Source organism: Phalacrocorax carbo, chromosome 17 (assembly GCF_963921805.1).
Source record: "Phalacrocorax carbo chromosome 17, bPhaCar2.1, whole genome shotgun sequence".
NCBI lineage: Eukaryota > Metazoa > Chordata > Aves > Suliformes > Phalacrocoracidae > Phalacrocorax > Phalacrocorax carbo.
Window position 1 is genome coordinate 8,792,313 of NC_087529.1, and position 16,249 is coordinate 8,808,561.

Genomic DNA, 16,249 nt, shown 5'->3' on the forward strand with positions numbered 1-16,249 from the left:
GCAGTCTCAAACCCAAAATACATCTTTGCTGTCCCCAAAGCCAGGTGTCCAACTCCCACCGACTGCAGCAGGCATCATCACACTTGAATTTCACTGAAAAAAGGATACAGTCTGGAAATCTAACGCTTCAATATTTAAGGTATTGAACACACGCCCCCCCTCTCCCCAAAATTGATACACAAAAAGTAAATTTTCCTCCCCTGGAGAAACACAGAGCCCCACCAAACCCGGCCCCGTCGCTCCCCTGGACATCACCGAAACAGAACCACCAATGTAAATGTTTGCTGCTTGGACTCAGGTCTCACCTTTATAACAAAGACAGCCCACACGTAATTGTGTTTGTATAAAAGATATTTACTTCAATTATCACACCTAGGGTGCTAGTGAATAATAATAATAATAATACATCGTGTGAGTTTCATACAGTGATATTGCTTCTCCATATCATATAGGGACCGTTGTACAGTGCTGAGAACAAACATTATATGGCTAACCAAACAAAGACGGAAGAAACAATGCCATTCTGCTGACGGAGGGAGCGCTGCCCTGCTACTGCCAGCCATATAAACTCTTACTTTTATGTTTAAACAAATACCAAGAAATAAAATGTTACAAAAGATGAGTCACAGCAACACAATGTGGGCTTCTCAAAGCTACTTGTACAAAAAAATGACACTTTTTTTTTGGTCAATTGGGTCTTTGTGAGGATTTTTTTTTTTTTAAATCTGTGATTGTGAATATAACAAACAAGCTCTAAAAACATCTAAGACTTAGTGCGTTACAGAAAAAATATAAAATACTGCTAAAAATGTAAGACACCACAATACACTGGGGTAAAAACTGAGCTTATTATTAAAAAAAAAAAAAAAAGTTCTCAGGAAAAAGTACACCACTTTCTGTTTGAGTTCATCTTGTGCTGTGTTAGTAGTCGGGGCATTTCAAAGGTCTGCCCATTATCATGGCAAGTAGTTATTGCACAAATGCAAAGAGTTAATTTTTTAATAAAAAAAAATGAAAAGGGATATGAGGGAAACAATTAAAAAAAACAAAACAAAGAAGAACACCCCCCCTCAGCCAGCCTCCATCTGCTTTGGAATTAACGTCCTAATTCGTACATCCGACATCCTCGCGGCATTTCCAGCGAGTGGGGCGCGCGGTGCCCGCTTTCGGAAAAGGAACGGTAGAAAATGCTTTTCAACACAGAAATGCATAGAGTAGTCTGACAGGAACAACCTTTTTTGTTTTGCAGAGGTTATCCAATAATTACCGTAGGGCTTTTTTTTGTTTTTGTTATTTTCAGACTATGCCGGAAGGAAAGAACCTCACGTGGGAAATTCATCTGATGGTTTTTAGTGGGACACCCTCGAAAGGCAAAGTGCAAATTTGCTTCCAAATCCACAGAAGTGGTGATGTGCCCTGCAACTAGCTCAGCGCCCGCCACCTTTGCCCTCTGGAAGGTTTTATCGTGGGGCCGGCTGGCTCAGTGCTGACCGGAGGCCCTTTGCATCATCCCTCGTGCAGACACACGCTCCCCTGCGACGAGCAGGGGCAATTTCTAGCGCAACGGTTTTCGGTTTGGCTTACGCAGCTTTTCTCCCGCTCGCTCGTGAAGCGTTACCTAGCCAGGGGAAGCCTGTCTGAACGTGTTTCGACACTGCAAGAAACTAAATGACTCCTCCGTGACAAAGATCAATTCACAATGTGTATTTCCAGAGTTCACACCAGGAAAAGTTGCTGCTGCACAAGGTGATTTTTTTTTTTTTGGATTTTTTTTTCATTTTTTTTTCCTTGACCAACTTTGAATGAGAAGAAAATCAGCTCTGAATTCAGAAATTCAAACATATGCCAACAAAGATGAACATCACAGGAAACCAGTCTCTCATTTTAAATTAACACTCGAGTAAATCGCAAGGTACTTTGACAAAGGGGCACTGCATCTTCATGAAATTCTCAGTAGAGGCTCTAGGAGGCTAAGGGTATTTTCTCTCTCTGTATATTTTAAGTCTCTTCTCTCACAACTGAGGCTTCTTATTCTCAGTCCTAAATTATTTTAAAACTATTTAAATAATATTATTTATTAGGCATTTAGATAAAATACTTTTTTTTTTTAAAATGATTGCTCTAGAAAACACAACAGGGGCACAATGATATGGATACTACAGCGAGCCGACACCACCCCGCTCCCTCGCTAGGATAGCCCAGACTTTCTCCAACGTCCGTTTAGGGGATATGCATACTCCTGTTGTGTTTATATCAAACAAAAACAAACCTCAAAAAAGAAACTGTTAAAATTAATCTCATAAATAGGAAATATTAGATTGTTTTCCTAATTACAAACCACCTTTATATATTTCACCTTATGATGCCGTAGAGAGAGCAAGCTTGAAAAATAACGCACAAACACTGGTAAGGGCTGAGGATGCTGGTGGGTGAAAGCCTGTTCTTTACCAAACCACACTAAGAGTGGAATGACTTCCGAGTGCCTCGCCATCCGGAGACGGCACAGCTCTGGGCACGGAAATGAAGACAGCATGTACTACTAATGGCACAAAACGACACAGCGGCAGTTAGCGACGGCTGAAGTCCTCGAGTGTTTCATGGATGCTGACAGACCTACGAGTACGCCGGGTGAGACTGAGCCTTACGAGCATTAGTGGCGCCGGGCGATGGTGGACTTTCTAACCCAAGACCCCACCGTGCTGGAGCCAACCCAGAGGGATTATTTTTTTTCTTTTTCCCAGGAACCTGAATTCTCCTAAACTAGAGCTCGCTCTCGCCTGCGTTCAGGGGTTTGGACACGAACCTCCGAACACAGAGTGAGAATTTCTATTGCACAAACTTAACGCACAGTGTTTGAAGTGCTCGTTAGCAAAGGGGCAACTCCTGTCGGGCCACTGAAACACTCCTCGATCGGTGTTTTCTTTCCCCCCACCCAAATGAAAAGTGGCTGTGAATGCTGCAATCTAGATCACTGTGCTTTAGATTATTCTCCATGAAGAGATTAGGAAATAAGGCACATAGCTTTCCAAGTATAGAAAGTTTGTTAAATAGAAAATTTTAGGAAAGTAGCAAAAACTAAAAACTTAATGGGAAACGTGGTAACATACAGGATTTTGATGACATGCCTACTGAATGAAAATAATTTCAAGCTAAACTAAAATCTTTTACCCCCAGAAAAAAAAACTGATCCATGATCTCCATCTCTCTAGAGGAGGCGAGATGGAAATGGAAGCCCCAGTCAAGAAAAAAGTAGGATACAGATGTGACCTTGCTTATTCCCCACACGCCTCCTTTATGAACTAGATGCTCAAGCACTCCCTGTACAGCCTGTACCAGCATCCAGAGGTAACTAAGTACTTTGGAAACACTTTTAAAGCTAGTAATAATTTACCCACATATAAATAATACATCAAAATAGTACTAAGGGTCTAATGGAAGCTTAACAGAAGCCAGAGAAGTCTGATTGAAAGACTGATTGTAGAAAATATTTTTTGAAGTTACTTGGAGATAAGATTGTACTTCAGAGCAAGTCAAGTGCCAAGTTCTATTTCTTCTCTTGAAAACACAGACACTCGCCTTCTGAGAGGAGCTGCATAACAGAGAGTTTCTGTCTCATTCCTAAGAATACTTGAATTTTCAGCTTGGGGGGAGCAAGAATGGACCACGTGCTTTAATGAGATGCTTGGCTTAACTTACTGATCAGCTGTTTTTGCGATCGTTTTAGAACACGTTGCAGGTGTCTTTACTCTTCACCTTCCTGCTGTACAGATAGAGAAAAGTGTATTTTACATGCGCCAATACCTGGCATATTAACCTCCTGCAAGCCGTATCAAAGCAAAGCGTACAGACCAACTGTTACAGGATGCTGCAGATGAGGCTTGACCCGTCATTTCAAATTACTTGGCTTTTGCACATCTCAGACCCTTGGAATTATTTTTATGTATTCTGAACGTGAACTTCCCCCTCCTTGTTGGCTGAACCCGCGTTATCTCAAACAATCCGATCTCTCAGATGGCTAATCCCTTCTTCACAACAGGGAACTTATCTGACAAGCGGGAAAATGGCATTCTCTATGCATTAAAATACATATTGGTTTTAAGCCCTCACTCACCTACACCCCAAATGATTCCACGGATTTGGCTGTAGCAATTCTACTGCACCATTAAGACCAAGCACGCAACTACTACATATACAGAGGGGCTTTTCCATACTGGAATCATGTACATATACACATTTAACAACCCCTAAAAATGCATATTAATTACCCGCATAGACAGAAGAGGATAATGCAATTTAACACCGTTATTCTTGCTATCAGTAGAGAGACTATGCTGTTATGAACATTACTATAGAATTACACAGTAACTATGCAAAAAGCAGGTATGTCACCATAACAGCAGGAAATTCCTGGCATGACTCTCCATTTCCAAGGATCTTTGGATGAAGATTGTACCACGTAGTACAAACACCTCTAAAATTCAAACAAAAAGTCAAAAACGCGACGTCACGGGGACTTGGAGCATCTACCTTTTGCTATTTCCCGCATTATTTCGTTATGGTTAAAAATTCAGTCATTCTCTGCACTTGGCTGTTTCAAAATATAAAGAAACTGAAATGATACTAAGAAACCAACAATTTTACTAATAAGAGATCTACAGAACTGTGGCAAAAATCTACTAACATCACTGTGAGTAAAGCAAGCTTGAAAAATGGCAGCAATTGTCCTTCGTAGAGTAGCCGGGTAAGGAAAAATACAATAATCTTATTTATTTTTTAAAAGGAGGCTTTTCCTTTCAATGCACTTTAGTGCCAGACCATGCTTGTAAATAGTAATGAAAATCAAGGCCAGGAGTGGGATCAGGTTTTTTCCCATTCACAAAATAGTTGTAGAAACGCAGACTTCATAGACAGCCAAGGACTCTGGGTTTGCCACGGAGTGCCCAGGTTTTGGGAGAAGCAGGTGTGATGCCTCCATCAGCCCTTGGCTGTACCAGAGGGTGTCAGTGAAGAGGTTCACTAATAGAAGTTCACTGAATGACTTTCTTCAACTGCAAAATGACCTTACAACTAATAATTTATATTAAATATGCCACAGTACCACTTGGCTGGGGGGGATATCATCCCTGAGGAGAGAGATGGCACCACTTACCTATTTTTAAGGCTTTTTGAAAACTTAAGTGCACAGGCCTAACGCTAACCTTCTCCAAAAGGATGAATTTCACCTTCAGAGCATAAAAAAATTTTATCCTTGCATATTAATTGGGTAGGGTATAGTACATGACCTGGTCACGTAGGACAAATCAGTCCCTAGGCATAGCATAAAGGGCTTTTCTTGCGATAAAGTTCATTATTAACTATATTTTATATATGGCATAGTCAATATATCCCATAAAAGAGTTGGGGAGGAAAGAACAAATTGGTGAAATAGTACTTCTACATTTTAGAGCTCAAATACATACGTGAAGGAGACAGGGACAGCTAAGTCACTTTTCAAAATAAGAAGGCTGAGCCAGAAAAGAAACTCACATCTCATGCTTTCCATGCCAGTGATTCTCCTTGCAATTTAAAATCATCTGGCAAGATTTTAAATGGCTGGAAGTCTTTTGTCTGTACAGAATTTTTAAATTCTCTATTTTTTAAAACTAAGTTGATTGTATATGCAACACAAAGGGAGAAAATGTTGATGTTCAAACAGTGGGGCAAGAGAAAGTGCAAGGGGAGAGTAGCCGGTCAACATATGAGTGAACTGAATACTGCTTTGCAGCTGTTTTATCCATGTGAGTTAAATTTAGGAATGTGAGGCTGTAAGCAGCTTGTCTCAGTCAGCAGGGCCAAAACGGCCACTCACTTATGGGAAAGACTTGATTTGGTTTTAGTGAACGTTAAATCCGGCCCCCACCTAAGAACCAACTTTTCTTCTTCTTTGCCTCCTGTGTTTCTGATAGTCAAGAAGCGCTCGCAGCTCAACCATACACAGTGGCTTTAAGAGAGGGAACATCCTAGGATACGTACACTGGTTGAAGAAGAAAGAAGAGAGAATTTAAGAAACTCATTTGTTAGAAAGAGCCACAAATGAAGCAAAAATAGTGCCCCCACCTGCATGTTAAAATGTCACCGCTTTACTTTCGGTTTGCAACAAATTGCTAAGATTACCGATCTCTTTACAACCTTGCTAAAGGCACGAGTCCAGATTACTGTAACGTTGCAGTTGAAATAAACTGTTTTGGATTTAAGTGCAAAGAAGTGTCCAAAACCAATTACTTTTTTTGGTGTATTCTCATAATTTATATATGGTCAAAATTATGTGGGTTTTTTTTTTCTTTCCTGTTTCTAACCTGCCCTCTTTTTGCCAGGAGCATTTTTATTTCATATAAGTTTTAAGAACACTCAAAATTAGTAATTTTAAGATGGAAAATGACAGACTTCTGACTCCAATTGTGCTAGTGGGGACTGAAATCACTGTTAGCATTTTCCAGTATTTCACTATATTATTTTGTCAGACTTCCCTCAACCCTATTTTAATTTATCAGCTTTGTAGTTCGAGTTACCACCAGAATGATGCACTTCTCTAACTTACTATTTCTCCCATTGAAGGACTGAAAAATAGCAACTTTTAAGTAATTGGATCAGAGAATATTGCATAGAATTCTGTTGTGTTCATGAACCCTCTTCTCTACACCACTCTCATACGAACAAGTTACATAAAAATAATGCAAAGATCTTTCACCTAATAAGAAAGGCACAGACAAGTTTTTTCTTTTTAACTGTAAGATAGCAGATAGCTCTTTCCTACTACAGCACGGAGTTTATTACTGAAGGACTCACTAATTCACGATACGGGCAGAGTTCACTGATACAGGTTCCCTTAAAGAGTGGCTCTATTTATAGCCATTTTACAGATAAGTAAAATGGTCAAATTTTATGGCATCAACAGCAATTGTAATTAAATGCATTTCTGCCAATAAACATACGCAATTCTTTGTCTGAAATCTGTGTCCTCAAAAATGGAAGAGTATCAGCAATCATACTGTATGACCCTTCTGCCAAGGGACACCCTTCCCTTGCTTTTAGCAAACAAAGTAGTACACTTTTTTCCTTCCCTAACCATCCAGACAGAAAAATTGACAATTTCAACTGCAGTTTAAAGGTATTTCTGTTAAAATAGCCCGGGCCCTTCACTCATGGCTTTAGGAAGAGCATGGATCTGGAAACAGAAAGCGAAAATAAAAATGCTTTTAAAGAACCTCAGGAAAAAACAGACTCTGGCATTACAGGTTTTCTGAAGTCCCCCTGTGCTTTTACCCATCAGGAAAAGAAACGCCACCAGCGAGGCTGTTGCCACGCTCTGCAAGATGACTGCCCGTGAGACGAGCCCCACGTCACACGTGCCTAAACAACGCCTTTTCCCTTCCCACGTAATCGGTGACCCAAGAGGGTAAAAAGCCACTGCGCTTTTCTTTGGCATTTCGTCTCCTCCAACTTTTTGTCCTTTTCTTTAAGTAAAAAACGCTAAGTTATTCCAATACATATTTCCTAAAAGTGTTACTTTCAAATGCGGTGCTTGATCAGAAATACAGCTAAAATCTTTCAGTGTTGCTGAAGTTCAGTCCCTAAACCGGGGAGGTCTCTGCCAGTTTGGAAAGCCAGTAGGTTAACTCATCTCCAACAAGAGAATCTCAGCAGTAGTTCAAGCTAATCCATTTTATACTTTCCACTGAAACAGAAAAGCAGCTGTGACCTTGGCTAAAATCTGGAACAAACAGCTGGGAACGTCACTTATACTCTAGAGCTCGATCTGAGGGTGTTCATCTGCCCGTGCCCTTAGATAAGGTGGTCACTCAGGAACCCAAAGTGACGCCCGGCAGGACAGCCCGGGTCACCCCGATAGCATCTCAGCAGGCTAATCCACATTCAATGGATTAAACAGATCATTAAATATGAAACAACAAAAGGAGCTAAGCCATTAATAAAGTGCCAAAAATATAGGAAATACTGACAGCATTTTATTTGATTAATTTTATAATAGATACCAATGACAACCCTTGGCAGGATGGAGCGACTTCTGACTTATGAATGCTGTCTCTATCCAGCGAAATTACACAATTCAAATGTAATAATGGAGCTTAGAATTAACAGTTAGTGTTATAAAAGAACTATTTCCTCTAGGGCAAGCTACAGATATGCTTTTTAAAAATCATTACAGCATTACAAACTGGGCAGATGCTAAAGAATCCTAAAGAACTAGTGGAAACCTGAAAAACAAAACAAAAATGAACAGGGGAAAAAAAAATAATCTAAGTTTCAAGGCACTTACGTATTGCTTATTAAGAAGAGAGATTGACCTTAAGTGCTGCATTTGCGTTCAACCTGTGAATACAGTTCTGCTGACATATAATGCAGCAAGAGCTCTCAGTAAGCATCATGGAATGCAATCATATAGACACAGGCACCAGAACAGTTTGGGGAATAATAATAATAAAAAAAAAAATCAAACAGAAAAAACCCTCACTATTGAGAAAGCCGAGAGTAACCACTTGACTGCATCAAGCACCTGGATCTCAAATCAGCAGACAAGGACAGTAGAAACAGACTGGCAAGCGTATTGCCTAGAATTAATTTAAAAAACCCAACCTGAACCAAACAACAACAAAGAAAAAAAAAAGAACATAAGAAAATATCCGTGTCTTCTAGTCAGAAGTTTTGCTTCTTGGCTGAAGACAGATCTTGTTATGACTTGTATTAAGGTATGTGTATTTTTACCAGGATGTGCATTTATCTACGGAGCTGTGCTTTGTAAGTCAAACCAGGACACTGTACAGATACAGAGAGGTAACACTCTGCTTCACCACGTTACTCCCCTCGCTGGCCGTTCTCGCGGACTAACTGCACTCCAGAAAAGACGCTGTAACCGCATCCAGCACGTGCTGTCACATACTGGTGTCTGTTATTACAAATTGTCTCCTCAGCTCATCACAGAAAAGGGCAGTTGCTCTCTCCGTTTCTCAATTTTAGTTTTGCATCACAAGTCCCCAATTACCCAAGGAGGTATCCTGAAACAGCTAGCAGTAAAAATAGGAAATAAATCCCTGCCTTTCAGCCTCCTAGAGCCTTCTTTTCTCAATCATGGAAAGGATTGATTTTAGTGTACTGATTCTTAATTTGTGAAAACTTGCGCTAAGTGCTGCTGTTGCATGTTAAGAGACTGTAAATGAAATACATAAGTTCTAAAACATCATGCAAGAAATGTGGTTTCACATCTTACAGTCAAAAATCCTACTAATGAATTAATACAAGCACACTGAGGTGTAATATTGGGAACATACCTTTAAAGTCGGAACTCCTCTCCCCATCCCTCCCTCCCCCAAAATCAGAAAAGTAATATTAATTAAACTTAAGAAGTAATGAATGCACCATTAAAGTGTCATCAAAAAGATGCTGACCTAAGACAAAAGTTCAATGATACACAATACGGTCAAAAAGTCTTCAATCAATAATATACAGTATGACAACTACATCTTGTAAATTATACCCAATACTGCCGGCAGTCTATCCCTCTAAAGAATATTTGCCCCCTTTCATCCCTTCCTAACAATCAGATAATAAAATACAGCACCTATAAATAAGCAAAAAAAAATTATATATATATATATTTATATATATATATATATTCCGAAATCATCTATTGTTAGTTTTAAAGATATGGCAATAAAGGAGTCTAAATTAGCAAACTTGTAGAAGCCATAACTGATAAAACAGCTTATTGAAAAAAGGTGGCAGTAATGCACTCTATGTGTGCACAAGTACGTAAGAAAATACACAGACGTATAAAATTGCACGCACACACTCACGCACACACATCCTTCCACACACCTCTATGCTCACGCATATACATATAGACAACAGGAGGAGTTAGAGACAAGTTAGAATTTGATTTGTACTTTGATCAGCCCTAACCTGTGCATAAAATAATGGAAAAAGGCTGTATTTATGCAGGGCAGAATGGTCTAGACTGGGACTCGAGAGCATGAATGTTTTGGTTTGGAGTTTGGGCTATTTCCGTCCCGGTAAGAGCCCGTCTGGTCGTTGCCATGTACTCTTTTCTCCACGCAAAAATAAGCTTCCCACAACTAAAACGTATTTAAAATCAGTGCTTGTGGCGGGAAGAGAGTCAGTAAATGGCCACCAACAGCAGGAAAAGTTCTCTGTCTGAGGCAGCTCCAGTCCCCTCTTAGTGGTGTGTGACAGCAATCGTACACGTGAACTACGCTTTAATCGGTTCCAGGTAAGCTGAGTATTTCGGGTTATGGAATACATCTCCGAAGTAGCAGGCTGAAATGTTACTGGCCAACATTTTTTGAGCGATCGTTCTTTACTGAAAGGAAATTCTGTACGCTACGAACCAAGTGAAATGATCAAGTACATGCTGTTTCTAAGTTGTCTCCTAAACCTCCTAGATATGAGGTCTGATCAGCGTGCTCTGTGGTTAGAGGTTAAAAAGCAGATTATAAAATACCTAGATTCAGATTTTTTTTTTTGTCCTGATTTGGCCTAAAATGGAGTGTATTAAACAAATTCTGGTCTGCAAAAGACCAGAATCAGTTAAAGCTATGAAACAATGTGCACTACGTGTCAATATTCTATTTCACTTACAAGAAAACACTAAGTCAGCTACCACAAATTAAGATATTTTCCTGATGTGACTTTTTTTTGTTTTGTTAAAAAATATGTGGAGTAAATGTGTTTTTTTTTTTTAATTCAAAGTTTCAAACAACAAGATTCTTTTCTTTTCTTGAAAATATGTAGGAATCCAAACTAGTGTGTTTAGAGTCGGTTGACTGTGCAATCTCTTAGTGGCAACTGAACAGCTACAAAAAACTTTCTTTTTTTTTTCTTTTTTTTTGAAAAATCTCCCCTTTTTTCCTGGTTTAAGAAGATAATAGTGTATTATCGCTCTGTAGCCATTAGATGGCAGATAAAAAGCCCCCTTTTAATATGTGGGTTTGATTTTTTTTTCTTTTTTTTCTGTTTTTCTTTTTTTAAAGCCCACACCAAAGAGGAGGGCACAAGGCAAAGCTGTATGAGTTATTCCAGAAATTGTGGAAATCACTTAGGGCAATAATAAAAACACTTCAGGGTACAAAAAAGCTTGACTACACATTTCAGTTTTCTTCCTTGAAAACACAAACATAAATTGGGCTTAACGCTCCTTTTTGTTTTCTATATGCACCTTGGCCTATGGCGTTTTTGCCCTGTGGCCCGCAGGGCGGTTAAGTGCGCAACACAATAAAACCAGTAGAGGTCCAGTTTCACTTCCCAGCTCTCCAGAGTTGGGCGAGTTTAATCTCAAAACTCCCACTCGACGGCCTCTTCTCGACTCGCGGCCTTCTCCAAGCGGTGGATGATGTTGTTCAAGTTTGCCGCTTTCTTTTTCCTCAAGGAGCTGTCTCGCGTGTTCCTGGAGCTCACCGCCTCGGAGAAGCCGAACAAGCTCTGAAGAGAGTTGGCTTTCTGCGAGGCCGCGGCCGGCGTCGAGCTCGTACTTGGCACACTGGAGATTTTCTCTGAACTTTCTTTTGACTTGTAGGAGCTCTCCCCTGTAAGGACTGAGGTGGAGGCAGCTGAGGTAGAGGCATCCCCTTCTGTGGCAGAGTTTGGCAGTGTCTCCAGAGCTTCTCCCGGGCGCTGCGATGCCGGCGGAGAGCTCTGGCGCGGTGCTCTGAGCCTGCCCTCGTCGTCGGTGTCCTCCAGGCTCTCCGCCTGGAATGGCTCCGCTTTCTCCGAAGACCTGGCGCCTTGCAGTGCCTCTTCCCCCGTTTCGAAAGCCGACTCCGCTGGCCCTCCCTGAGACTTTGTGGTTGCATTGCTGTACTCATCCGCCTCCGGGCCACTCGGCTTTCCTTCAGGTGGGCCTTCTGCGTCCACGCCATCACAGCTGTCTCCCTCGGAGCTGTGAGCGGCCCTGCTGCTTCTGGCGGAAGGAGAGTCGCTCGACCCAGCCTGGCTCTGGCTCCCGGCTTGGATCTCCTCGATGAACAGCTCCCGGCGGATGCGAGACCTACGAGACAGGGGAGACGGATGGTGAGTCTTGCCGGGGGTCACTCAGAACCACCCTGCTCTACCAGATACGCCATTCAAAATGACCGTCCGTAAGACACCATTTCGCCTTGGCTATGGGACAGCCGCACCAAGCTGGGTCAGCGGAAGCACTCGCACCCCTAAAACCCAAAGGACTGACTGAAAAGACGTTTGAAAGAACATGAAATATTGTCAAGGTGCTCTTAATTTCACCTTCCCTGGCCACACGCTCCCTGCGAAGCCTGCTGTGCCAGAAGGGATGCAGGCTGCAAACCCCAGACCTTCATGGCGCAGTGGGAGGGCAGGCAGTCGCAGCCAGGATTTTGAGCAGATAAGCCATTTTTGGTAACTTCTGCAGTGCTCAGTGTGAGACTGACCCTTCTGACTCCAATCAGGATTTTGTGTATTTATTGTAAAGCTGACCTGGATGACTGCCCCTTCTAGTAACCGTAACACACATTACGGAATAAAGCAAAAATATGAACTTTATGCAGATAATATATTTGTACTAAAATGATTGGTGAAAGCCAATGACAGATCATCTTCCCTTTTCTTTTTCAAGTTTAAATTAAGTAACGTTTGTAATTGTATGCTCAATTTTTACAGCACTTGGATGTGGTTTAAGGGACAGAGCTGAAAGGCTCTGCAGCCTCCCATTCCCACTAAAAGTCTGACATCAAGAAGGTGAACCTTTATAATACACTGAATCAGAAAAGGGATGATTTTAAAAATGTGAATACATCTCTAGTAGATCCAGAAGAAAATGGCTTGTAAATACAACCCAGTTCAGATTTCTACTAGAAATGAGCCACAATTTGCCTAAACAACAACAACAAAAAAACCAACAAAGGAAAAATCTGGACAACCCCCTTGGTGTTCTCCTGGGCACCAAGGGGAAACGAAGATGATGTTCTGAAACTGCTCTGCAGAAGCACAGCCTTCTGACTGGTTGTCAGTCTATGAGCCAGTCTGATTTCTGCCTCATTTTTTATTTTAAAAAGATCGATTTCAGAGCATGAATAGTGATAAGGCAAGCTGTGCATTTTAAGGTAATTAACACACTGTACGTGTGGTTAACATTGCCTGGTGTGACACCTTGTGCCTCCTATTACTTGAAGTGTGCAATAATACCCCAAACACACTGCCTTGGCCATTTAACTTGGCCCTTCCTCCCTCTTCCTTCTCTGTTTAGGAGCTCCCAATATCCTCACAAGTTCTGAACAGTTTATGAAAGTATCTTAGAGTCTAGGGCGACCCTTTCTCTGTACTGCTCTGTTAGTTGGAGAAGTTATGACCATTGTTCAGGTCCTAATTTGCAACCAAGAGGGAGCCTCAATGACCTGTGGTCAGGGACAAGACTACAGACACAGGGAGAGTTTAGCAAAACTATCTTTCAGAGTGAAGACAACACTTCTGGTTTTAGCCAGGGAGAACTGCTAAGGGTCTTGCAAATCACAGGTGAAATGCTGTCCCAGCACTGATGGCTGTACCAATTTTTCATTTTTCCCTAAATGTGCTACAGAAGATAGCACACAATGGGAAAAAAATTAGGATAAATGCAGAACACTACCCAAATACTGTGTTTGAAGCTAATGATATTATTGACTTACTTGAAATGCAACAGAGTCTTTCAGCAGTACTTGCTGACTCTATGCTTTTGAAGGATTTAGGGGGTCTGTAATATCCCCTTTGAGAATATTATTCACCTAACAGAAGACCACAGCTGCTAACATTCATTTTCTATTACCATTCATTGCATGCATCCTGCAACATCGATTATCAGGCTCTATTTATGCCTATAATCTCCCTGCATGGACATTGATCCAGAACACGCTGCTTCTATAACATTCCCCAAGCCAGGAGAGGAAATGGGTAAGAGCTTTGTGCCTGCATGGCATTTAAAATACCTCAGCTCTAGGACGATACTGAATGATGACATGCTCACTGAGTATCTGACCACAGCCCTACAGAATACAGGTTCAATGTCTGTGGAAATCCCTGGAATTCACACCCAATATATTGCTTCTGGAATCTAGTCTGGCTCCTGAATAACACAGTAATTAAATCCCTACAGTAAAGAAAAACTGGTGACAGGAGCTAGGAAATTCCAGAGAGCATTCCTCTCCAGTGGAAGGTGTCGGCCTCAACATCAACACATCCTGTCATCATTCATCAGCATAACACAAAATATCAGAGATCTCCTGGAATATACATTGAAGTTCCCTGTACAAGCCTTCAAACAACTGCAGGAACTCATCTAAACAAGCATAATGCTACACTGCATTGGAAAAATATGCCCACAGTAAGAGCAATGCCATTTAGGATCCAAGAGCACTAGACTACAATTCAAGAAAATCTGCTTTAATTCCTGATGCTTCTGTGGTTTCATCTCTGTGACCTTACCAAGTTTCTGTGCCAGTCTTCCACATGGGAAAGCGAAGTGGGATAGAAATCCCTACCTCCTACTCTTTTGTACAGTCTGTTGTCTTAAGACAACAGTCCCTCAAACTGATGAGTCCTGTATATGCGCTTCACTAATGCAAAGCAAGGCATATCCTTAATTTTATGTTCTGAGAGCTATGTGAGTGGTATGGATGCAAAGCCATAGACTTGGAGAAGCCTGCACACATGTCAAAATCCTTTATACCTATTTATATTCTGAAGTGAATTATTTCTTTGCCTCCTGAGGATTTTTTTGAAGTTTCTTTTGTTGCGGACAATAACTGCTAGTGCTGACTTCCCATTTGGTGGATATAAAGGTAGGTTGCGCTGTAGCAACCCAACCACCTTTGGAAAGTGAGGCTGAATCCCAAAGGAAAAGTATCATTGCAAGAGGATTCCCAAGAGACAGGAAGGCAAACTTGTCCAAATCTGTACGCTGCCTCACCTGAAGTTACTTTAAAGAAAAATTTATACGGTCTGAGGTGTGGAACTGCTTCTGTAGGAAGACTCTTCAGTTTGGAAAAGTGAAAAAAATGGCTGAGGGAGAGTATAAAAGAGATAAACAAAGGTAAGTGTGGCCTGGAGAAGATGAAGAGTGGGAAGACTACCCATTTCCTATAATGCATGAGCTGCAGAACAGTCAGATCCTGTTCCCCCAGCAGAACATGTAACTTGTACCTCTTCTGCGATGTCCTGCAAATGATTTAGGAGTACTTCATGCATGAAAGCTAAGAAAGTTATTGTACAGAGAAAAAGAACAGACATGTGTTTTGATTTTTCAGTGGTGGCAACCGCTCAGAGCACCCAGGGCTCCAAACAGGCTTGAAAGATCTCTTTAAAGTCCTGGAGACTCAGCAGCACATCTGGGAGCAGGTCCAGATCACGCAGTGCTGTGAGGCTTGTGCTACCCACCAGCCTACAGCACCTTGTTTATACATTTTTTATTTTGTATACAACTGTCAGCACCTAGTCTACATTAGTGTATAGCTTGGTGTGGCTAAACACGCTGATCAATCATGACTTGTCACGCTTTCTCGCAGCACGCCTGAACAGGAGATCTCATGATAATGAGGAAGATGACACATGCCACCAGTGCTCCCGCACTCATCTGCGTAAGTGAGAACAGCACATTTTGCTGTCAGGCCGAAGGGAACATATTTTCATAGGCATTCCTCCAACTTGTGTATAATTGCCTAGAAGTGGGAATTGGAAGAGAGGCCTGCATTTGGAGAATTCTGAGCAGTGAAAGAGGCTGCATCTGTAGCGAATTCAAGTCAATGAAATTCAGTGTAAATATGATTACTTGTTGGTTAGAATTTTAAAATTTTATATTGTTGAATATAAACATTATTTTACTATTGTGCGTAATATTTCTGAGATATGTCATTAAACTGCTGCTTCTGCTTCAGCAACTTCCCTGCTAAAAGCTGAGAAGGGCCAAGGTGGAAGATACCCTTTAAATGTCAGCAGTTTCTAAAAACAAACAAGTTTAGCAGTCTGGACTAATTAGGAACATTACTGGCTCCAAGTGAAGGGGCAGAATAGTATTAAATCTGGCGTCTCAGCCGTACCTGTTCAATATTCATTAGCAAAAGTTTCTTGAGGAAAAGTCTGCCGCACTAATTAAGATTCCCAATCCCAAGCACAGTTGATAATATATTTATTCAAATCCTTATAATTCTTATAAGTCATTCCATCATTGTTCCTTTTTATCGGTGTCTCTAGGCCAAAA

The 16,249-nt window shown here is 41.1% G+C and overlaps 1 protein-coding gene across 13 annotated transcripts in view; it reads right to left on the reverse strand.

Annotated features, from left to right (window-relative positions):
• The window catches only part of CUX1 (cut like homeobox 1), a 283,380-nt gene that overhangs the window by 21,980 nt on the left and 245,151 nt on the right, over positions 1-16,249 (reverse strand). For 11 of the 13 annotated variants that reach the window (XM_064467854.1, XM_064467860.1, XM_064467853.1 and 8 more), the window contains one exon: positions 334-12,055. The exons of the other annotated variants lie outside the window; for them this stretch is intronic. In XM_064467854.1, the coding sequence (XP_064323924.1) occupies positions 11,344-12,055 (712 nt within the window). In that variant the 3' untranslated portion in view covers positions 334-11,343. Of the gene's footprint in view, positions 1-333; positions 12,056-16,249 lie in introns of those variants that run through there. 13 annotated transcript variants of the gene reach the window in all.